Source organism: Aspergillus mulundensis (genome assembly GCF_003369625.1).
Source record: "Aspergillus mulundensis strain DSM 5745 chromosome Unknown scaffold_0, whole genome shotgun sequence".
Taxonomy (NCBI): Eukaryota; Fungi; Ascomycota; class Eurotiomycetes; order Eurotiales; family Aspergillaceae; genus Aspergillus; species Aspergillus mulundensis.
The window spans coordinates 3,882,996-3,907,193 of NW_020797888.1; the positions used below are offsets into that span (position 1 = coordinate 3,882,996).

Here is a 24,198-nt window from a genome sequence, read left to right on the forward strand (position 1 = left end):
TTTTTTTTTTTACTAGGTTTTAAGGTTTAATAAACCGCTAGCATTATTAAAAAATTATTAAACTATTATTTAATTATTACTAGTTACCTATAGCTTTAAAAAGGGGTATAAGATTTTTTATTTTATAAAATTTTAAAATTATACCTAAGGTTATAAGTAAAGTAATTACCTTTTTTATTTTTTTATAAAATTTTAAAATTTAATAAATTATAGCTAGATTACCGCTGGCTTAATATTAAAACTTATTTTAAATTATAATTTAAAATAAAAAACTATATTTATATTAAAGTTAAAGTATTAAAAAAAAAAATCTTTTATTTTTTTTTAAAAAAAAAAAAATAATAACTAACTACRCGGCAAGGCTATAATAAAAAACCACTATTTAATATTAGGAGTAGGAGCAGGGGCCTTTTTAGGTATTCTTTTTTTATACCTAGTATTTTTTAAAAAAAAGGCGTGACAGGCTTATTTTTTAAAAAAAAAATATTAATAAACTAGTAGCTATCCCAGCTATTATTAAAATAGGCTAGGGGCTATTTAATAATAAGCTAAAAAAATTAAATAAGCTCCTAAATAACTAAAGCTAAAACCTTTATTACACGGACCTTAGGGCTTATTTTTTTTAATAGGCCTTTATTATTAGTTTAACCTAGTAAGTAAACGCGTTTTAATAATAAAGGTATTTATTATAATTACTAAGGTTTATTTATTATAAAAAGATAATATTTTTTTTTATATAAAATAACAAGGGGAGGCAAGTACCCTTATTATAAATATAATAAAAGTAATTACACCCGGGGGCTAGATAAATATAGTTATTAAAATTATTAATTAATTTATTATTTTTATATACTTAAATATACTTTGCACACTATAAGCAAACCTATTTTTTATTAACTAATATTTATATTAAAGCTATTTTATTATTAAACTAGTTAAAAACAGGGTATACTTATAAAAAAAAAAGGCTAGAGGCTAAAAAAAAAGCCTAAAAGGGTGGTAATATAAAACTTATAGCAAGGGTATTAATAATAGTAATAGCTAGCATAATATAAAATAAAGTAAAAAAAGGTAAGCTAAAAGGCATGGGGGCTATAATTAAATAATAAAATAGTTATTATAAAATTAAAAGTTAGTATATTTAATAAAGTGCTAGTAAAGCGCCACTAGTTAGTAGCTATTAAAATAAGAAAAACTTATTAAATTATTACTTATAACCTTGCTATATATTTTAAAGGCGCTTATTAAATATAAGTTATACTAGTTACCGCCTAAAAACTAATTAAAATTAAAGTTTTTAAACTTAATAAAAAATAAATACTAAAAAAAAATTAGGAACACCAAGGGCTTTTAAAATTAATAAAAATATTATATTAAAGGGGTTTTATAACCATACTACTATAAAAGTTTAAGAGGCGGAGGCAGGAATATTTTAAATTATTATAGTTATAGTAAGGCGCTTTTTTTTTACTTATTAAAAAGCCAGGGTAGCGCCCGAAAGGGCTTTTTTTTAATTATAATAAAAAAAAAATAACTTTTTATTTAATAAAAAGTTTAATAAGTTTAGGAATTTATAAAACTATAAACTATGTTATAATTTATACTTTTATACCAAGCATTATTAAAGCGCCGCCTTTCCCCTTTTAATTATAAATAAATATTATATTTTATTTAAAGCGCTATAAATAATAAAAATAAAACACTAAATTTAATATATTAAATAATACTTTAATAAGATTAAAAATAGTAATAATAAAGCTATATTTAGTATTAATATTAATAATAATAATAGTATTTTATTATTATTTTTTTTTAATTTAGCAGTGGGTCGCGGACAACCCTTTAATTAAAAAAAAAAAATTATTAAAATTAATATCTTTTTATTTAATATTACTAGAGCTAATTTATTATTAATTTAAAGTTAGCGCCTAAGCTTTAGCTTTAGGCTGCTAAGGCTTGGCATACCTTATTACTATATTAGGCTATATAACTTAACTAAATTATTAATATTTAGGGTCTTGGTTACTAATTAGGCAAGGCTAAAATAAGTCTTAAATATAAGCTAGAGTAAGAACCCATGCGTAAAGTATTTAAACCTATATTTACTTTTTAGTTAGGAATAGCTTAAGCGTAGCTTAAAGGTTTATAAAAATAGCCTTAAAACTAGCCTTTTTTTTAAATTTTTAAGTAACTTTTTTAGTGTTATCCAGCGGGGTTTAGAATACTTTATTTTTATTAATTAGATTTCTTTGTCAATATCTTCATTGTTAGTAGAGATCTCCGAGACTTGTCGGTCTTACAGCCACAACAAAACCAGGCACGTATTTCTATACACACCCCAGCCAGGTAAGCCCTCCACCTTAGTACCAAGCCAAATTCTATGCTAATAGACCTCTGAATAGTTTCGCAAATACAGGTACATTGATTTGTATGCGTTTTTCTATAGAAAACCGAGTACCAGCACGTCAACGGCCTCACCAACGCGCTGACGGCCTTGCCAACGCGTTGATGGCCTTATTCCTAGCCAAACACCACGCGGATAGACCTCTAAATAGCTTTATAAATATAGGTACTTTAATTTATATATAATTTTTTATAAAAAGCTAAGTACTAGCATGTTAATAGCCTTGCTAGCATGTTAATAGCCTTATTTTTAGCTAAATATTATATAAATAAACCTTTAAATAGCTTTATAAATATAGGTACTTTAATTTATATATAATTTTTTATAAAAAGCCAAGTACTAGCATGTTAATAGCCTTACTAATATATTAATAATTTTATTTTTAACTAAGTATTATATAAAAAGGCCTTTAAATAGCTTTATAAATATAAGTACTTTAATTTATATATTATTTTTTATAAAAAACTAGGTACTAGCGCGTTAATAGCCTTTAATATTAATTTATAATTAAAAAATATATTTACTACGCCTTAAAATAACTTTAAAAATAAGTTTTTAAAAATTTTTATTATTAAATTTGCTAATAAGGTACGGGTATATTAATTTATATAAAAAAGCTTATATAAATTAATATACTTATACCTTAATATAAACTTAATAATTTTTAAGTAAGTGTACCCTAAAGGCCTTTATTTATATTTATATATTATTTACTATATAAATTAAAATAGCTTAATTACACAAGCACGTGAGGCACTAAAACTCATTCCAACACTAAATGTGTCGGCAGTATACAAATACCCTGGCGGACGCAGGGGAGTGGGGCCGCTCCGCCCCCAACTCTCTTTCACCCGCCACCATTGGCTGAACCACCAGGCCGTCCCGCCCGTAAACCCTAATTTTCGTCTACCAATTTTTCCAAGACTAGCGATTCCACCGCGCTCTCTATATACCCATCACGCTCCAGACCCAGAATCCACTGGCCGGTTGGTGTAGTTGGTTATCACGTATCGTTAACACCGATAAGGTCGCCGGATCGAGCCCGGCACTGGTCATGACTTGTCTCCTGGACCTTGCTCCAGGTTTCTTTTTTCGTAGCCCGGCGTGACTATGTGGTATGCGCCTCCGCTATACGGCGGTCCTAAGCCTAAGCCTAAGCCCAAGTCCAATCTTTTTGACCCAAGCAACCGTGCAAGCCTGTAATACTAATCACCGAAGCCCGCGCCAAAGGCCAGAAAGCCCAGTATAACACCCACAGACTCGGCAAACTCCACAAAGGGTTCCGAGCGGCGCTGCTCAGGCCTCACCTCCGAGCTCCGGGCCAACTCGTCCGTCGCTACTGTAATCGGGGCGCAGTCCCAGTGCCATTGCCAATCCCAGGGCCCGACAATGCTCATCCGAACTATCCACGCCAAGCCCCATCGCCTCCCGCTCCTTCACCCCTGCTGCAGATGCACAAGGAAGCCGCTTTCATCGATCATGTGCAGAGGGTTGCAGCTGATCATCCCGGCGGAATGAATGGTATCCGCATTCGCAAGCTGCAGATACATGAGTCGCAGCGTCCAGCCGAATATGACGCCCGTCGGATATGGAGGTATGCTGCAGTGCCACGCATGGCGTGTCGACGGTCTGCGTTCGGAGAAAAGGGAGTCCGCTGCTGCGATGGCGCAGAAGAAAGACAGTATTGCGGCTTGGGTACGGCAAGGCGTGGCTATCGTGTCTGTGTCTGAATGGCGTTGGTGCAGGCCTGGTCGATGAAGCCGGAGACCGCACGCAGTCTACCGACTTCTTTAGCCCTACCGTAATCCGAGACGGGAATCGGATTTGCTCGAGTGCAGATGGGTCACGCCGCAGTGTTATCAACTTATCACTTTCATAGAGGATCACCAAGCTAGGGCTGCCTTATAGTAAGACAGCTTGCTTTAGTTCATCTGATATTCAGTGACTTGGCATGTGCCTAGACAAGTGGCGGCCGGGAAAATTCGGCCCACCCATGGCCGGTTGGCCTAATGGTAAGGCGTGGCTCTCCTAGGTATGGTACAGTACCGTAATAGCTACGAGTAAACGCTCCTAGCTTGCTAGCGAAGCCAAGATTGTGGGTTCGAGTCCCATATCGGTCGTATTCTTTCTTTTTTTTTTTGTCTTTATAATTCTGATGCAGTGATGTGTAGCACATATGTGTTTTCTGGATAATAGAATATGTATGCTAGATACAAGATACAGAGAGGTAAGATAGATATCAAAATGATCCAAGGCATCGAGGGTAGAATCTGTGGTAAGGTTGATTGATACACCCTATAAACCTCAAGACTGACTATACGTCCCGCGGTCGCAACACCAGGAATCACCGAGGTTTAGTATGTTTGCGCTTGCGAAAGCACTGAACCAACAGGAGATCGTGTCTGATGTTTTTGGTACAGTATATTCATGGTGAAGGATGCCCTAATTTGGTGTGATCGGACCCACAAAGTGAAGTCCATGATTCGCAGACCCAACGACCCGATCCAGCTCACATTTGAAAATTATACAGTCCCGACACATTATTTCTTGTAATGACTGTAGCATGGAAGCAGTGTAGTAGCTATAATAATCAAATCTGTAGCGTAACATAGCCAGACGAATATGGCCCTAGAGCCAGTTTTAACAGCTTCGAGACCAACGTGGTTTGCAGAGATGTAGTCCGTTAGATCCAGTACAACAGTCGTCCCACTAAATGCTATAGGTACGCAGGCACCCCATTGATCAATCATGCACCCCGTCAATACAATATGTAAAGAATCAATCAAAAGGCCAATGCCGCTTATACTCAGCCCTCTCCTCATCACTCTCAGCCAACTGATCCAATATCATATCTTTAACTTCGCGCAGAGCAGCTCTGCACTCATCGTAACACTCATGCTCGATAAACCCCTTATCCGGCCACAAATCGCCCAGATGCTCCTTAACCTGCGCAATGAGCTCGGTTCCCGCCACTGCCCCATCACTATCGCGCTTAATTCGCTCGATATCTGCTTCGGAAAAGTCAAACGGAAATGCGGTGTTGCTGGTGCCGCTAATGGCTGGAAGATCCGCCCAAGTATCCTTCAGGTCAACGAGAAGCGACTGGAAGTGCGCCTCGCCGTACTCGAAGACCCGGTGCGCAAGGAAGAGCAGTCCGTACGCTGGCGTCTTTCGAAATTCAACAACACGGTAGAGCTCAGCGTTCTTGGCGGCCATGAGTTTCCGCCACCCGATAAACACGTTTTGCAGCGTATACTCCTGCACAGCTGCGGAGCGTTCTGCGGCCGAAAGACCTGAGAGGGCTGGCCGTGGTGCCAGGTCAAGCGTCTCGGGCTCGAGGCCGTCCCAGGCCAGGAAGGCTGGATCAGGATTATGGGTGAAGAGGGGCGAGATGTGGCAGGACTGCCAGTCGATGATGCCCGTAATATTTTCGGGATGTTGCGGGTCTACGAAGATGTTGTCGTCGTGTAAGTCGTTATGCCAGAGGGAGGGTTTGGTAATGGCTGGATTGGTTGGGATGAGGGCATCGAGGATCTGGGAGTACCATGTTAACGCAGTGAGTTTGTTTTCCTTGTTTGGTTGGTATAGCTTTGGGCCGCAGAGCAAGGCGGTTGTTTTGGGGGGTTGTAGGGACTGGATTGCCTTCCTCTCTCGTGCACCGACTGCTTGTAGATACTGTGTGAGAGAAGTCCCTGTAGACTTATCAGCGGGTGGACAAAAAGGACACGAAGCAACATACATGGCCCTTTCTCGACGTCCAAGCTTGATCGGCCTGCATCACACCAGTCCCGACCGGTAGCCGGGCCAATGGCAAACTCCGAATCTTTCACAGCCATGCCATCCTTGACGAAGTGGCTCCCTGCTGGTGGCTGTACGTCTTTCGTGTAATACAGGCTACCGTAGTGAGAGAATGAAACGCTCAGCCATTGCTTCTGGAGGCGCGTCATGGCAAGAAGCACCCGGAGTTTCTGCTGCAGTGTCATCGTGTCCCAGACTTGGGACAGCGGAACACCTTGAGCTTTCTCCATGATGATAAACTCAGCGCCTACGGAGTGCGATTCGGCATGTGAGTTCCATGTGTATACACGGGGTGCCGGTGTACCCAGAACCTTTCTGGCCTCCCAAATCAGACATGTTAGCGAGATCGGTGTTGGTGGAGGGCAGAAGGAACCTACGAAGTCCATTGTAGCGACTTCACTGGCAGTAGTAAAGTGTGGAACGCCAGCGTTCGGATTGGGAACCTTGGCGACAACTTCTTGGCCATCGTCCATGGACATGAGGAATGCTTTGTTGTACATGCCATCCGGGTACTTCTTGATAGCAGTGCATCGAGCAGCTCCCACCGAGTCTGCTGCGACCCTTGCAAGGCTATTCATGTCGAATCTGATCTCCCGCTTTCGAAGATTCTCCACCTCATTGACAATGAAGCGACCACGTGTGAACTTGAAGAATTCATCGTTGGCATTCCAGTCTGATACGAATTGTCATGATCAGTGACAGGATGCATTGTGCTCCAACGGGCTTGCTTACTTATCTGAGAGGAGCCCATATCAATGCCCCCCGTACAGTGATATGTGGAAAAGGATGGAGCTTTTGAAATCAAGCGGCAATGCTGTTTCGGACTTGGTATTATACTGTGAGTGTAGAACCAAGGACGCACGGGTGGGGATCGGCCCATTTCGCGCGGGTATAACCGTATAAAGCAATGTCTTGATCAAATTAACCTCCCAGAAGTCTAGGAGCACGCAATATCACAGACATCAGGACACAGAGATCCAAGCGGGGAGAAGGAAGAGGAAAAGCAATCCAGGGGATGCCAATGATGATGTTAGGTGGCAGGACAAGGGGAAGGTGATACGGTATGGCCCCCACGTGACGAGGCAAACCATACGGTATGGATGGGTCAAAAATACGGTACCGTAACTATGGGGTTACAAGGTATAATTTCCAGCTCTTGTAGTTCTTGCTCTGGGGGAGACGTAAAAAAATATGCATCTTGCGTTCTTGACTTGAATAACAATCTTGCGGCGATGGAAATATGCTACAACTCATATTTGAATGATAATACCCGGATTAATGTGGTATAGGAGTCAGGCCTAAGTGACTTAGGATACGGCGTGGAAGCAAAGTTGATGTTATTTGTGCCCTCCAACCTTGTGATTGCCAGACTAGGAAATAGAGGATGAAGACCGGGATACGTTTATTTTCATGAATATTGTTCAAACCTCTACTGGAGGTGATGATAGGTACGGGCAACATACTACCTAAATAGACATACTAACTGTGAAGGCTGAGGCCCGTTTTCCATGGCATAGGGCTCCAAACAAACGTGATTCTCGGGTGGCATTAACCCCCTTCCAGATGGTGATTCATGCCTTGCAAAGCCTACAAAGGCAGCTAGACGCTATAATACTTGTCCTAGGAGGCTACGAGAATGGATTCCTCCTAAACCAAACAGAGTTCGTAGCCCGAAACAAAAAGAGAATGCTGAACCAACGGAACAAATATGGCCATGGATGGTACCTATGATCCACAGTCCATGAACAAAAAATGACCAGTGCCGGGCTCGATCCGGCGACCTTATCGGGTTTAACAATAGGTGTTAACGATACGTGATAACCAACTACACCAACCGGCCAATGATTGGTTGATTCATTAATTTTTAGCTCTATAAGCTTGCCAACAGAAACGGGTGTATTGTTCTTTTTGAGGGTGGTTCTGTCTGAGGAGGGACCTTCTCGATCCGCCACCTTATGGTAGCGAACTTCATCCGCAATTACAAACACAATGCTGTAAGCTCAGTCCCGATGTTAGGATCATGGTGCAAATATCTCACCGAGGGGCCGGGTAGCCTCAGAGGTGAGTCACTTGACAGAAGTCGGAGAAAACCGGATCGCCCTACCAGCCCCCTTCATGTTTATAAATCGTCTGAACCTGGAAAGCACCCTGGACTACATATGGTAAGCGTCCCCAACTTCGAGCCTTGAATATTGCAGCTCACCTTCCATAGCTCCCTCTCCTCCAACAAATTAGCCCCTAATCATGTCTTCCCCAACGACCATCGGCCTCCGCATGGGCGGCGTCTCGAGCACCGTCTTCGCCACCCAAGGCGTCTTCCTGCTGGGAAATGCATTCTACAGCATTCTCTACCCATCGTCCGTAGCCACGTTCGAGGGCTCTTCGTTAACCGGGACGCCCGAGGGCGCTGTGCAATGTATTGGGTGGGCACCCGCATTCCATTCCCACAAACCTTAGGTACTCTGTACGTTGATTGCTAATCCTACGCCCATTAGCCTGACTTCTCTCGCTCTGGGGACATACTACCTCATCTCCAGCTACCAGCGACACACAGCTATCATGGTCTCGTCTGTGCCGTCACGGCTGCTGGCTGCTTGGGTTATGCATCGGAATGGCGGGAATTGGACCAGGGTTGCGGGGTTCGAGGCTGCTATGGCTGTTGTGGCTGGTGCGGCGCTGATTTGGGATTGGTATGTGTAGATATAGGGCGATTGGTCCTGTTGAGGTGTACTGTATAGATACTTTATCGACTTGCGAAACCATTGATATGGGCTGTTGGCAACTTATAGAGTAGTATGCAACAGCAGAGAGAAAAGCAACCTTATCTGCAAAGGAACTCGATACTGCGCTCATTTCTGACACTGGACAGATGGAATTCTGGCATAGGGTATGTAATGGGAGTGTGCGGCGGACTTGAAGTTAGATTGAGGCTGAAATAGAAAGTTGGGGTTGTGCTCAGTTATCGTAACAAACAATTATAAATAAATCATATATTTATTCCTTGCAACTACTCATGAAAAACATTGTACCTTTGCAATATATATTATCTCACCCGACCTGATTGATTATCACTTTGATAATCTACCGGTTCCTAACCCTGCATGTTTAGTCTTTACCATTAGGTAGAGTACACCACTCGCTGCTGTGCATAAGAGTATTAAATCAGCATTGCATGAACCCCATTATACTATTGCTAGGCCACTCACAATATATACCGTAACTTCATCTCGCTCGCGTTGTTGTATTGGACAGGACCTCGATCTCTCAAATTGGATGGTTTCGTTTGATCCGCCAACCAGAGGCAATAAAAAGAGCAACTGAACTCTCTAACAAAGCAAAGCTAATTGGACCTGATTATAATCAGGAACAACCTTTGGTCCAGTCTTCCCCGCATCTGTCATTGAGATCCGCCACCCCAGACCCTTCGATCATCGGGTGTCGATATTAGCTCCGCATCAATCGTCTATAAATTTCTTGATAATGAATAACCTTGGAAAGATAATATACCAAGAGTCGTACGTGAAAAAGCATCGACCTTCCAATTCGCTATGTACTACCTACATCTCTGTAGCCGTTTTCCTTTTCGCAAGATTCAACCACGTCATCATGACCCCGAGCACCACCAACACCCCTGCCAACACCAGCAAATCCAAACATGCAACGTAAGACCTCGCTCAGCTCGGCCCTCACCGAGAAACCCAACATGTTTAATCTCCCGCTCTCCAGCCTTTCGGCTCAGATCGTTGACACCCCGTCTGTGCTGCCGTGAGTGATGCGTGCCCTCCAGCTGGGTACCCCTTCATCCCACCAGCCCTCGAGTCACTACCATCATACCCGACCTATACAGTTCTAAGCCACATCCGCCGCCAGCAACCAGCAGTCTCCAACAACCAGAGACACCCACTCACCACGATGTCACACCACCCCTCCCTAGACGCCCCAATCCAAACCCACAAGCACTTCCTCCAAACATCCGGCCTCACCTCCCCCGTCTGGACACACACGCACCCACCCAATTCATACCCGTCCTTCCCCTCATTAAACAAAAACATCACCTCCCCTTCCGGAATCACCATAATCGGCGCCGGCATCGCCGGAATCCACACAGCCTACGAGCTCATCACGCGCGGGCACCCCGTCACCCTCCTCGAAGCGCGGCATATCCTCTCCGGCGAGTCCGGGCGGACAAGCGGGCATCTCTCGAGCGCAGTGGATGACGGGTATATCCATATCGCGTCGAAACACGGGAAAGAGGGCGCGAGCCTCGCGGCGGAGAGTCACGCGTGGGCGATTGCACGGGTTGAGAACATAGCCCAGGAGCTTGGGATTGATGGGATGGGGTGCGATGTGCGGGGGTTGAATGCGTATCGGGTTCCGCATGTACCGGCGAATGAACGCGGGTACGGGGAGGAGATTGCGCAGCTGAGGAAGGAAGTGCAAGCTGCGAGGGAAGCCGGCGTGGATGCGGAGTTTGTGGAGGGGCTGAGGATTAAGGGCTGGGATGGAGTGGGAATGGGAGCGACCGACGGCGTGGTCTTCCACTCACAGGCGACGTTCCATCCGACGAGGTACCTGTCCGCCGTACTGGGCTGGCTAAAAGAACAGCCCCAATTCGAGTGTTTCGTCAACACGCGCGTGACAGAGATCGACGAGAAGAGCAGCCACCTCCACCTCCATAGCCAAGGGGGCGTGAAACTCGCCACAGACCGCGGGTATACCGTCTTCACAGGCACAGTGATCGAAGCCACCAACATCCCGCTGCAGAAACTCTCCATCGTAGCCGAGATGGCCTACTACCGAACGTACTGCATCGCAATGCGGATCCCCAAGGGGTCCGTCGAAGACTGTCTAATCTACGACACAGCCACGCCATACAAATACACCCGCATAACACCCTGCGACGACGCAGACGACTACCTCGTGATCGGCGGGTGCGACCACAAAGTAGGCCAAGAAGACAAGCGCGACCGATTCGGGGAGCTCGAGAAATGGACACGAGCGCGCGTTCCATCAGCCGGTAAAACCGACTTCGCGTGGAGCGGCCAGATCCTCGAGCCGCTGGACGCCATGGCCTTCATCGGGAGAAACCAGGGGAGTCAGCATACGTACGTGGTCACCGGCGACAGCGGCAACGGGCTCACGCACGGCGTGCTGGCAGGCAAAGTGATAGCAGACGAGATCGAGGGGCGCGAGAATCCCTGGGCTGTGCTGTACAACCCGCGGCGGATGCATAGTATCCGGAAGAGCCTGACGGGGATGCTGCGGCATGATGCCAATGTGAATGCGCAGTATAAGCGCTGGGTGCGGAGTGATGTGTCTGATATCGAGGATATAGCGCCTGGGGCGGGGGGTGTGCTGCATGAGAGCGGGAAGGGGAAGGGCAAGGGGAAGCCGGTTGCGGTGTATAGGGATAGCGAAGGGGGGGTGCATCGGCTGAGCGCGGTGTGTCCGCATATGAAGGGGGTTGTGTGCTGGAATGGGACGGAGAAGAGCTGGGATTGTCCGGTGCATGGGAGTCGGTTTAGTGGCGAGGGCATGTGTGTGCAGGGCCCGGCGAGGGGGGATTTGGCGGTTATAACTTAGGGCATGGGAGGTATAGTTGGTGCAGTTGGAGGTATTATCACCCACTGTATATGCTTAGCTCCGTTTTTATAGTTATATAGTTCTTGATTTAACTGTAGTTTACCACCTTTTCCCGCACCCTAATAAAATATATATTAATTTTACTAGCTTTTATTACTTCTTTTTATACGCCTTTTAAATATATATATTTATTTTAATACTTATATATTTAGTATATATACCTTGTGTGGTTTCCTAGGTTTAACTATACTTAGTATTTATTAATACTTTACTTTTTTTTTTATATTTATATAACTTTTTTAATTTTAGTACCTTAAAGCTTAAAATTAGCACTTTATACTTTTTAAATATTACTTAATACCTAGTTAAAATTTAGTTTTAATTAATTTTTATAAATATAAAATAGGTAAATTTACAGGCCTAGTTTATATAAGGTTTTTTTTATTACTACCTTTACCTTATATAAACTAGGCCTTTTAAAATAACTTTTATATACTTAAATATTTACACCCACATTTCCTATTATTAAGGGGTTAGTAAAAATATAAAAGTAAATAGTTAAAATACTATATATAAAAAATAATATACCTAGTTACTAAATTATTATTACTACCCCTTATATATTCCTATTTTTATACTTAATATACTATTTTAGGTAGTTTTTTTACTAGTAGGCCTTTTAAGTAATACTAAAAATATTTATATTAGGTAGTAATTATATACTATTAGCCTTTAATATTTAATATTTTTATATGCTTTTATATTACCCGTGGCCCTATTAAGGTTAGCTTATTAAGTAATATTAAAAAGCCCTTTATAAATACACCTTTTAAGTAATATTAAAAGTAACTATCTTAATTAGTCCCTGTGTTTTAATAGCCTTTTATTTTTAATTTTTATATTTTTTTATATTACCTATAATACTCCTAGGTTAGCTTACTAAGTAATATTAAAAAAGCTAGGGTTTTTAATAATTTTATATATATAATATTATACTAGGTATAATTTAAATATTTTAATATATTATAGCATGGGGGGGTAGCCATAAAATTTAATTTAATTATAGCTACTATTTTTTAGGTTAAAACTAGAATAGGCTAACCAGGTATAAAATATAATATTAATAAGGTTATTTATAACCTAGGGTGCTATAAGTAGTACCTATTTATACTTTATTTTTTAAATATATTATTAAAAAAGTAATAACTACGCAAAGTTATAATTCTAAAAGTTTTTTTATAAAGGCCTGGGTTTTAATATAGGCTTATACCTGTTTACCTGCTTAATTTACCTATTTAATTTACCTGCTTATGGCCTTTGGGCCCCTACGCGTAAGTGGTTACTATTTTAGGTAGCTTTATAATTAATATATTTTAAATTAGTAATCCCTAGGGTATTAAATATTATTATTACTATTATTATAAAATGCAAGTATAAGCCTATAAAATATTTTACTTTTTTTAAATATTTTACGTCCGCCCTTAAAAAAGTATTTTTTAATTTTTTTTTTAACTTAGAAGCTAGAAATACCCTACTTAGTAACCTTAATAATCCTAACTTTAATAATTTTAACTTTAATAATACTTTTATACCTGGGAGTATCCTGCTTTTCTTAAATATTTTATATTTACTTTTAAAAAAGTATTTTCTTAATTCCTTTTTTAACTTAAAAGCTAAAAATACCCTACCTAGTAACTTTAATAATCCTAACTTTAATAATCTTAATTTTAATAATACTTTTATGCCTGCTACAGGCCTCGCGCGCTAAATATTACTTAAATAATAATAAAGTTTTATAGGTCCCCGGTAGTAATAATTTAGGTTTTAGGTAAAATCCTTAAGTTAAACTTTAGCATACTTTTTACTACTAAAAACCTGGCCTAAAATAGTATTTTAATAAAAGTAAGCTAACCTAACTACCCTATTAATAGTATTTACTAAAAATCTAGTCTTTAAATATAAAACTATGCTACCTATAAGGTAAATCCTATTAAAATTATTAAATACCTAGGGGTATGCCTGCCTGTTTTTAATAATAATTATAAAAGCTAGCTAAATAAGTATACCCCTTAAAATTATTAAGTACTTGGTGCTAGTAAGTTTACTAATATTAAAGTTACTAAAATATTAATAACCTATATTTAGCTACCTACTATTATTTACTTACTTAATTTACTTATTTATAGCCCTTTAGTCTTTAACCTATAAGTTATATCCCTATTTTATAAGTTTATACGCTAAGTATAATAGTTTAAAAAATTAAGTATAATTTTAAAATATTTCCTACTTTTTATAAAAGGTATTATACCCTAAATTAATATAAGTTAGGCTATAAGTAAGTTAGCTACCTTATTTTACTTAGTATAGTATTAATTAGTGCTAAAATGGGCTTATAATAAAATATACTAAAAATAAATAGTTACTACGCTAGGGGGTAAATTTAGGGATGCAAGGGATAGTATATATTATACTTAGGTAGTAAAAAATAAAAAAAAAGCACTTGTGCTAGGATTAATTTAGTAATTTTATTAATATTAAAAATAAAACTAAATTAACTAACTATATTATTACTATTTTTTATTATATAATATAATTTTTAATTAATATTAGGGTTACCCTATAACATAAATAGCCTTAAAAATAATATATTATATAAACTTTAGCTTTTATTTTTAATTATAGCTATATTTACTACTTTTATATTTATTTAAGCCTTTTAATACTACTAGTGTATTTACCTTAGCCACTTTATCTTATTTAATTTTTTAACTATTTTTAAGTATTTATTTATATAAAACCTAAAAAGACCTTACCACGCCTGCCCTAACCATAGTTTTCCTATTTTTTAAAGGCTTTTTATACACTAGGCACTAAAGTTATAGCTTTATAAAGGGGGCTAGCCCCTTAATAATAGTATTAAACCCCTAAAAGTAATAAAAATATAGTATAAAGTTTAATAAAGTAATATAATAATTTTAATAAATTTACTTATTTAATATTATATTATTAAAAAGTACTGCCTTGGCCTGCCCCCTAATTTATATTATTTATAATATATTTTTAGTAAAATAATAGTATTTATAAATATATTACCAGGCTTAATAAGCTTTATTACCCGGGCTTTTAACTAGCCTATTCCTATTTTTTTTTTATAACTTACTTGCCAAGGGTTAGGGTATTTATGTATTAATAAGTTAAATAGGTAAAAAATACTTAAACTATATATTCTTGCTAATATTTAAGCTTTTTATTATAAAAAATTTAAAATTAAAAAGTATTAAAAAATAAATAAACTTACTATAGCGCTAAGGCTACTTTTTAAGCACTTTTTAGTGCTTTATACTTAATAATTTTATAAGGAATAATAGTAACCAGGTGTGTTTAGGTGGGCTTAGGTTAATTAATAATAAAAATAAAGGTTTTTAATACATGGCTAGGCTAGACTTTAATTACTAGGTTAATAAGAATAGGCTTAAGGCTATAAGCTATGCCTAGTTTATTAAGTATTATATAATAGTAGTTACCCTAGGGATTACTAGAATTTTTAGGTGGGTAATTATATTTTAATATTTTATAAATAATTAGTATACTTTAATATATATTTTTATTATATACTTAAGCTTTAATTTATTACACCCTAGCTACTTTTAATATTAAATAATAATTTAATTATTATGCTGGCTGTATATAACATGCTTTAAATATTTAAAAAAAAAAAGAAAGGCAGGGCATAAATAATTTTTTATAATATTTATATTTTATTAATTTATTAAGCTAATTTTTAAATTTAAATAAATCCTGTTTTACTTATCACGCAGCCCTTATATATATATTTTATTTTTTTATTATATATTTTACTACCTAAAATAAAACATAAATACTACCTAAATAATTTTTTAATAGCTTTTTATATACCCGGCATAGCACGCTAATATTAATAATAATATTTTATTATTTTTTAAAAGACTTAACTAGGTTTTAATAAAATAGGTGTTATTTAGTAGCCCTTTAATAACCTATATAATAAAAAACTAATACTAACTTAAAAGGGCCCCATGGTTAGCTAAATATTTTATTAAATAAATTATATTTAAGCCTTTTTTTTTAAATTTTTAATAAATAATTTTATAATATTAAGTAGTTATAAACTTGGGCTGGGCCCGGCGTATTATAAATAATATATTTTAGGTAAGGGTTAATATTATTAAATAATAATTATAAAATAGTGGTAGTGCGGTAAAAGTAAATATAAAAAATAAAAGTGCTAATAATATTATAAATAATAGCTAGAAGGATGGTTTAATTAGTAGGTAGGATAAGAGTAAAAAAAAGCCTAGTAAATTATTATAGTATAGCTATTTTATTATTAATATTAACTTATAGGGCGTAATAGCCAGTAAGGTTATTAATTTTATATAAGTATTATTTTTAGCTAATTAAACAAGGTTTTTAATGCTAATAATGCTTAATATAATAAATATAATTAATAGTATTTAGTAAGTTAAATTAAAGGTTATTTATAATAGTATTATAAGTATTTATATTAAGGTTAGTGGTACTTAAGGGACCAGCCGTGGCTCCCTAACCTTGGTAGTAATAAGCTATAATAAATAATAAAAAAAAATATAGTGTAAGAGGTTTGGTAGCTATATATACTAATATAAGTAAGTAAAAAAAATAGGTAGTATATTACTAGAATAAAAAGCTTTATAATTATTAAAAAGGTTAGTTTTCTAGGCTAGGGGTAAAATTATATATTACATAACTTAGCATGCTTAAGTTATTTTAGTAGCTACTAACTATAATTAAAATATATATTATACTATTATTATATTTTAAATATATAGGTTAAATTTAACTTTACCAGGCATAAATTCTAGTATTTTAATAGGTTTAGCGCTTGCTTAATATTTTTTTAATTAAGGCTATTATATATTAATATATAACTACCTCCTGGGATCTTAATAATAGCTAGTAATATAATAACCCCTTATTATTAGTTTTTATGCTTGGTTTTCCTAGGTAAACTATTTTTTAATTTAGTTTTAATTAGGCTAGTATAGTTTTTTTTTTTAATTATTAATTACATGGCTTATTTATATAGCTTTAAGTACTATTTTTTAATATAATATAGCCTTTTTGGTACATACTATAATATTTTTTTAAGATTTTTTTTAAGAACTATATATACCTGCTCCCCTTTTTTTTATTTATACTAAAAATTATTTTTTTTTTAAATTTTAGTTATAATTATAATCTCCTGCGGATTATAATCTTTTATAATAATATTTTTTTATTTTTATTATTACTAGGTACTTATTACTTATTATAGCTAATATAGCTAGTATATTTTAAGTAAGTATAATACTTTTATGTAAAGCCTATGCTATAACTTTTATAAAATTAATTTAAATAATCCTAATTACCCTAGGTAGCTAGGTAAGTATTAATTTTATATTACATGTATTATAGGCTTTTTAATTTAGTATTACTATACTAAGTATATAAATTACTATAATAAAGCCGCGGTAACTACCCCTAGTATTTTAATTATTAATAACTTAATATTACCTTCCCTAGGAACTAGGTATTATTTATTTTTAATATTAGCTTTAACCCTGGGTAACCTAGTTATATTATACTTATATACCCTAGGTATTAGCCCTAGCGTTATATTTAACTATAACCTAGATTACCTACTTACCCTAACCCTTATACCTATTACTTTTTTTAAGCTAGCCTAGCTAGTTACCCTAGCTACTATCCTAGCTAATAATAATATTAATATTAGTTATAATAATTTACTAGGTAAGTTTTCTTACTTTTTAACTATTAGCTATATATTTAATTTTATATATTACTTTTAGAGTTTATTCCTCCCCAGCGTTTTAGTTAAGTTTATACTAAAGTTTTAAGGTATTTTTATAATACCCGCATGCCTTTATATAAAGCCTGCTATACTAGGTGCTTAAAATATTATGCCTTATAATATATAAATTAAGTTATTAATAGCCTAGTACTATATTAGCTATTAATTTTAATATTTATACCTTTTATAAATGCTTGCCGTGCCTATATTACATGCTATAACTTATTATTAATTAATTTTAGGTTATATAAGTATAGTAAATACTATTATAAAAAGTAATATACCTAAAATAACTTAATTTTAATAATATTTAATTTTTACCCTGGGGACCTTTTAGACTTAGTACTAGGTTATATAAATATATAATATTTAAATTATTATACACTATTTTAGGACCTAAAAAGCTGTATAAAATTTAGTAAAATAACCTAAAAAAAGTATTATAATAATAATAATATTAACCTATAACTTACCTAACCTTTATTTAATAAGTGGCTTGCAAAGCTATTTAGCTATAATATACTTATTATTAATAGCTTTTGCCAGCATATTAATACCTTAAACTTGGTTATAATAATAATATTAATAAATAGTAAAAAGGGCTTAAATTTTTTAGTAGTAAACTAGTAATAGGTATATAAAATTAAAAAATAAATATATTACTAAATTAGGCTATTACGTGGTATATATATATATTTTTACTTATTTATTTTTTTACTAACTTTATAGGTAGGTTCCTAACCCCTTTATACTAGCCTTTATATAATTTTATTAAATACTACTTTTAAAATCTACACCTAGTATAATTTTTAGCTTAAAACCCATGTAAGGTAATTATTACATAGCTTAAATACTTTTTTAGCAAACTAACCCCCTTTATAAATTTTTTATAAAGGCAGCTAATTTACTAAAGTTAACTAACTTATTTAAACTTTATATTAACACCTTGCTGCGCTTAATTAAAAATAAAAAGGGTAGTAAAATATTTAATATAATTTTTTTAAAGTATAAGTATACTATTTTTATTCTGGACTTTCACGGCCCTTGCTATTATTTAAACTACTAAAAATACTATTTTTACCTAAAGTTTATACTAGTTAATAATAATATACTATATAATAAAGTTCCCCGTGATTTTAAAAATAAAATAGCCCTAATTAAGTAAAAGGGTAAATAATACCTTATAAAAATATACTAGGATTATTTTTTTTATTTTTTATTTTATTTTATATTATTATAGCTAAATAGGGGTGTTAGCTTTTACTATAGTTTATAGTTTTATAAGGGTGCTACTATATAATTTAGTATTATAGTATAAAATATTAACCTTACTAACTAAATATAGGCGTGGTTTTATTTTTATACTTAGCTTAATTTATTTAACCTATTTTAGCGCGTGGCAGGCCTGTTTTAATAACTTTTTTATAACCTTTATATTATTTTTAAATAGTAAAATCTTAACTTTTCTTATTTTAACTAGAAAATAATACTTAGGTCTAGCTATTCGCGTGTTAAATAATTAATAAAAAATTTTTATATAAAGGGCTATTTAAGGGCCCTTAATAAGTAGGTTATTTTACTTACTACCTTTATTAAATATAACTAATATAAGTAAAAGTATTACTAAAACTTTTTTATTATTATAGTAAAGTATAACAGGCTAATATTATTTATTACCTTTATAGTAAACCCCCGGTGGCAAGAGATTTAGAATAAGCTTATAAAAATAATAAATATTAATAAAATTATTTAAAAATATTTTAATTATTTTAACTTAATAGCTTATATATTTAGGCTTAAGCTTTATATCCTGCTAAGGGAGATTTTTAAAAATAGTATTTTTAGGAAAACCTACGCCCATGTTTATATTATTAAGTTTTAAAAACATGGTTTATTTTATGCCTATATCTTAGTTTAGTTATTAAATAAAAATTAGTTTTTAATACCTAAGGTTTTAAATAAGATTACTTTAGTAAAAATTTTAAATAAAAATAGTAAATATAGTATATAGCTATATAATATTATTATTTTTATTATAATATATATACCCTGTAATAAACATGACCTAAAAGCCTTATATATAAATAATAATAGTAAATACTTTAAGTATTTTTTTAAGAAGTTTTATAATAAAACCTATATTATAAATAATAGCTATTTTAGCTACTAGTACCAGGATTTAAATTAATACAAGATTAAAATTAATTATTTAATAAAAAAGGGAAAAAAAATATATATTAGTAATAAGTAGGTAGTATTATATAACCCCTACCTAAGCTAAAAGTATTAGGCCTATATTAATATTAAAATATATAATAGTATTAAGGCTATTTATTATTTATATAAATATTTTTATAAAAAAGTTAACTAAATAACCATAAAAATAAGCTTTAATAAGATTATAAAGTATGTAAATAATTAGTATATAGGTATTTTAAAGGTAGCCTAAAAATTAATAAAGTACCTAGTTAATAAAATAAAGCCCCTGGTTATGGCCTTGGTTATTTATTTACTTAAAAAATACTTTATAATTTTTAATAATTAAGTAAATAATATAGCAAAGCTAAAAAACATATTATAAAATAATATATTATATTTATTAAAGTACTTTATTTATAACTATAACCCTGCTAATCCTAGCGCTAGGTAGTATATATACCTAAAGTTTCCCTTTTATTTTACTTAAAATAAAAAGTATTAAAAGCCCAGGAAGGCCTAGGAAATATTTAGTTAAGTTTATTATTTATTACCCTTAAATAATAAGGTATACTATATTTAATACCTTTTAATAATAATTACTAGGGCTAAAAGCTTTAAAAATTTTTATATTATAAATAACTAATTATATAATTTTTTTTAAAAGGCTTACTATGCCTAGGGGATTTTAATACAAGACTAGGAGTAACTAAATTATTTTTAAAAAATAATTATCTTTATAACTAGTAAAGCACTGCATGGGATATTTACTATTATAATAATAAAGGTGCTACTTTCCCGTGACTATGCTAGGGCTATTTAAAATAATTATAATTATTTTATTTATAATAACCTGCCCTGGTTAATCTAGCATTAGGCCTATAGTTTTAATAAAGTTTTTTATAACCCTTTAAAAAATAATTTAAACCTAGACTTTAGCTTATAGTATATTAGCCACGCGTTAGCTATTTATAAAAAAACCTTAAGTAATTTTAGGCTACTAGAGCCTATCCTATTTTAAAAAAACCTTAAAAAGTTTAATAACCATAAGATTTAATAAAAAACTGCTTATAATATTAGTAACATGCGTTGGGACTTTAAAACAAAGTATGTAAATTTTAATAATAAGTAAAAAGTAACTTTTAATTAAATTAAAAAGATGGTTATAACTATACTAAGCTTAGCATGCTTTTTTTTTATGGCCCTAGTGGTACTAGTATATTAATTTATATTTTATTAATATATATATTAACCTTTAATAAGTAAGACTTATTTATATAAGGCCTTGGCCAAGTACTTTTATTTTTTTAATTAAATTATTTTATATATAGCCTTTACTAGTATTACAGCGCTGCTACTGCCTGGTAGCTATACTATTTATAAATAATTTTATATCCTAGTTTTAACTAAGAAAAACTTATTTTATAATATTTATTAAAAAAGTGCCCTTGCTAGACTTTTATAAAAAATATTTTTAATTATTTAAAATAAAACCTTAATAATAAATAAGTATATTTTTAATACTATTAACTATATACTGCGGGATATTTATAGTATTAAAAATATAATTATATATAATATCCCTTTTAATAGTATTTTTATTATCTTAGGTAGTAACTTTTAATAAATCCTGCTAGTTATACCGCGTGGAAATTAATTTATAATTATAGGTGTATATATTTAGTATATAGCTATTTAAAATAATATTAAGGTTATTACTTTTACTAAAAACATGCGCCTTTAAAATTTATATAAAAATAATTATTTTTTAGCGTAGTAGTTATATTTACTAAACTATAATATTATTATGCATAATTTTATATAAATTTTTAACTTTTTGCATATAACCTTAAATCTAGCACTTTTTATATCCAGAATGTACTTTTTATTTAAGCTTAGTGCCTTATTAATACCACGCTAAAATTAAGTAGTATACTATAAGTTATATATTAACATATTTATTAATTATACAATCCTAACACCTTTTAATATAAATATAAATATTTTTAACTTTAAGCTTTTATTTATTATTCCTAAAACTGCTATTTACCTATTTTTTTTAAATTATTATAACAGCACTAGGGAAACTATTAATAAAAAGTATACCCTAGAATTCCTATATAGTTTTTAATTTTTAAGCCTTTTAATAAAAAACCTGTACCTAAAACCTAGCTCCCTAGTATTATTAACATAAAATTATAATTTTTTTAATAGTTTATATAATAAAACTTGGCTAATTATAACCTAAATTAGCCAAAGGTGCCTAAAATACTAAAATACTATAAAAAGTAGCTAGTATAAAAATAATAAAGTCCTGCTTTTATGCTTGTAACTATTTTTTATAAAGGGTAAGTTTTTATTTATACTTACCTAGGTTTAATTTTTAGTTTAGCTTATATATACTATAATAATTAATAAATTACAGGGGTAGTTTTTAAACTATATAAAAATTAACTTTTATTTTTTAGTTTTTACCCATAGTTAATTTTATATGGCACTTTTTTAGTTAACCTTGGCTAATAATATTACTATTTTATTAGTTAAGGGTAATATAAAGGCATGGCTAATAAATAATATAGTTTATTTAAAGGTGCTATATAAATTTATATAAAAAATTTTTAAATAAATTTTTTTATATATACCTGCCTTTCCCCCGGGCATTTTTTTTTAAATTTATTAACTTTTTTTAATTTTATTTTTTTTATTTTTTTTTTTTTTAATACTTTAATATAAGCGGACCTAAAGCGCCTTTTAATACCCACGCTTTTATTAGTAGCTTAATTATAATTAACTTTATTTTTAGTAATAATAGTGGGCGCTTAAAGTTAAGTTATAAATTAAAAGGCGTGAAACCCAAGCTTTTTTTAAATTTAATTTTTTTAAAAATTCTTATAATAATTACCTACTATAACTAGTTTAAATTATTTTTTAAGAATAATACTATGGCTATTTACCAGGGGTAGCTTTTTATAATTAATAATATTAATAATAATTATTTTTTTTAATAATCTGGGCTAATGCCTTAATACTATAAGTTTTTTATATTTTATAGTTATATAATATATATTTTAAATAATATTAATATTTAGCTTTTTTTTAAGATAAGCAGTTCCCCTATTAATAACCTATATAATAATTTTATCCTGCTAATAGTGTTTTTTTTTATCTTTTTTATTAATACCTATATTAAAAAAATAGCTAACTAAAAGGGGAACCATATTTTATTTATAAAAGTTATGGTTTATAATTATAGCTCCCTAATTATTAATTATACTACCTTTTAGGTTATATATAGTATAGCTAGGTTTAATTATTTATATAATTTATTTTTTATAACCCCTGGTGCTATGGCCTAGGTTTTAAGTATATTATATAATTTTTACTAGGTAAATTATATTTTTTATCTTTTTATTAAAATAATAGCTTAATTATTTATTTTTTATAATACTACTTTTATTACCCCTGGCCCTTTAATTTTAAATTATTTAATTAAACACCGCCGCAGGCTAGGAAAGGCTACCTTAGTAACTTTTATTAACCTTTTTAGTTATAGGCCCGGGCATAAAAAAATACCTATAAGTAAGAATAATATTAAAAGTATTATAGGTATAAAAAATACTAATTATAATACTTTTAAGTTAATATTAATACTAGTTTTTATAAATAAAGGTAATACTACCTAGTCCTTTATTATTTTTAACCCTTTTATATTTAAGGGCTAAATAAAAAAAAAAAAGTTTTTTTTAGGTATTACGCTCCTGGAATCTTTTTAAAAATCCCCCTTTAAAACCTTACCCTTTTAAGCCTCTAGCTCCGCGGTGTTAAAGTTAAAAAGCTTAAAAAAAAATTTAATAAATTATTTTTAAATAAATTTATATTTTTAAGTTTTTTTAATTTTTTTAAGTTTAATATTAATAAATAGCTTATAAAAACTTCCGTGAAATTAACTAGCAAGAATACAGGCAGGGCTTAGGGTAATAAAAAAAATAAAAAAACTTAAAAGTAATAGTTAATAAGGTAATATTTACTTTTAACTATAATAATACTATATAGTTAGCTATAGGCATTACTAACAGCTTAGTTATAAGTATTACTAACAGCTTTTTTACGCTAGTTACTATTAGTTTAATTAGGATATAGTTTACTTGGTTAGTATCTTTAGTATTTAATAGGTTATTTTATTACTAATAATAAAATTAATATAATAACAAAATTAATTTAGTGCGGGTGTTTTAATATTAATAGTTAGTTTATATAAACTTTTTTTAGTAATATTTAATATAGTGTGCGTGCGGCTTTAAAAAGTTATTATTTTTACTTTATATTTTAATTTTTAATATACTTATAG

General features: G+C 32.4%; 4 protein-coding genes across 4 annotated transcripts; 3 read left to right on the forward strand and 1 right to left on the reverse strand.

Moving 5' to 3' along the window:
* Positions 1–3,514: 3,514 nt before the first annotated feature.
* DSM5745_01018 (uncharacterized protein) lies at positions 3,515–4,134 on the forward strand (the record flags this gene model as incomplete). The annotated part of the gene is made up of 2 exons (XM_026743034.1): positions 3,515–3,593; positions 3,623–4,134. 2 exons carry the CDS (start codon positions 3,515–3,517, stop codon positions 4,132–4,134), a joined length of 591 nt encoding a protein of 196 aa, XP_026608879.1.
* A 1,048-nt stretch (positions 4,135–5,182) lies between these two features.
* Positions 5,183–6,953, reverse strand: DSM5745_01019 (phosphotransferase family protein; the record flags this gene model as incomplete). The annotated part of the gene is made up of 3 exons (XM_026743035.1): positions 5,183–6,096; positions 6,144–6,875; positions 6,935–6,953. 3 exons carry the CDS (start codon positions 6,951–6,953, stop codon positions 5,183–5,185), a joined length of 1,665 nt encoding a protein of 554 aa, XP_026608880.1.
* A 1,493-nt stretch (positions 6,954–8,446) lies between these two features.
* On the forward strand, positions 8,447–8,902 carry DSM5745_01020 (uncharacterized protein; the record flags this gene model as incomplete). The annotated part of the gene is made up of 2 exons (XM_026743036.1): positions 8,447–8,625; positions 8,698–8,902. The coding sequence occupies 2 exons, from the start codon at positions 8,447–8,449 to the stop codon at positions 8,900–8,902; spliced, it is 384 nt and encodes a 127-aa protein (XP_026608881.1).
* Positions 8,903–10,114: 1,212 nt separating this feature from the next.
* Positions 10,115–11,785, forward strand: DSM5745_01021 (FAD-dependent oxidoreductase; the record flags this gene model as incomplete). The annotated part of the gene is made up of 1 exon (XM_026743037.1): positions 10,115–11,785. One exon carries the CDS (start codon positions 10,115–10,117, stop codon positions 11,783–11,785), a length of 1,671 nt encoding a protein of 556 aa, XP_026608882.1.
* Between the last annotated feature and the right edge of the window lie 12,413 nt (positions 11,786–24,198).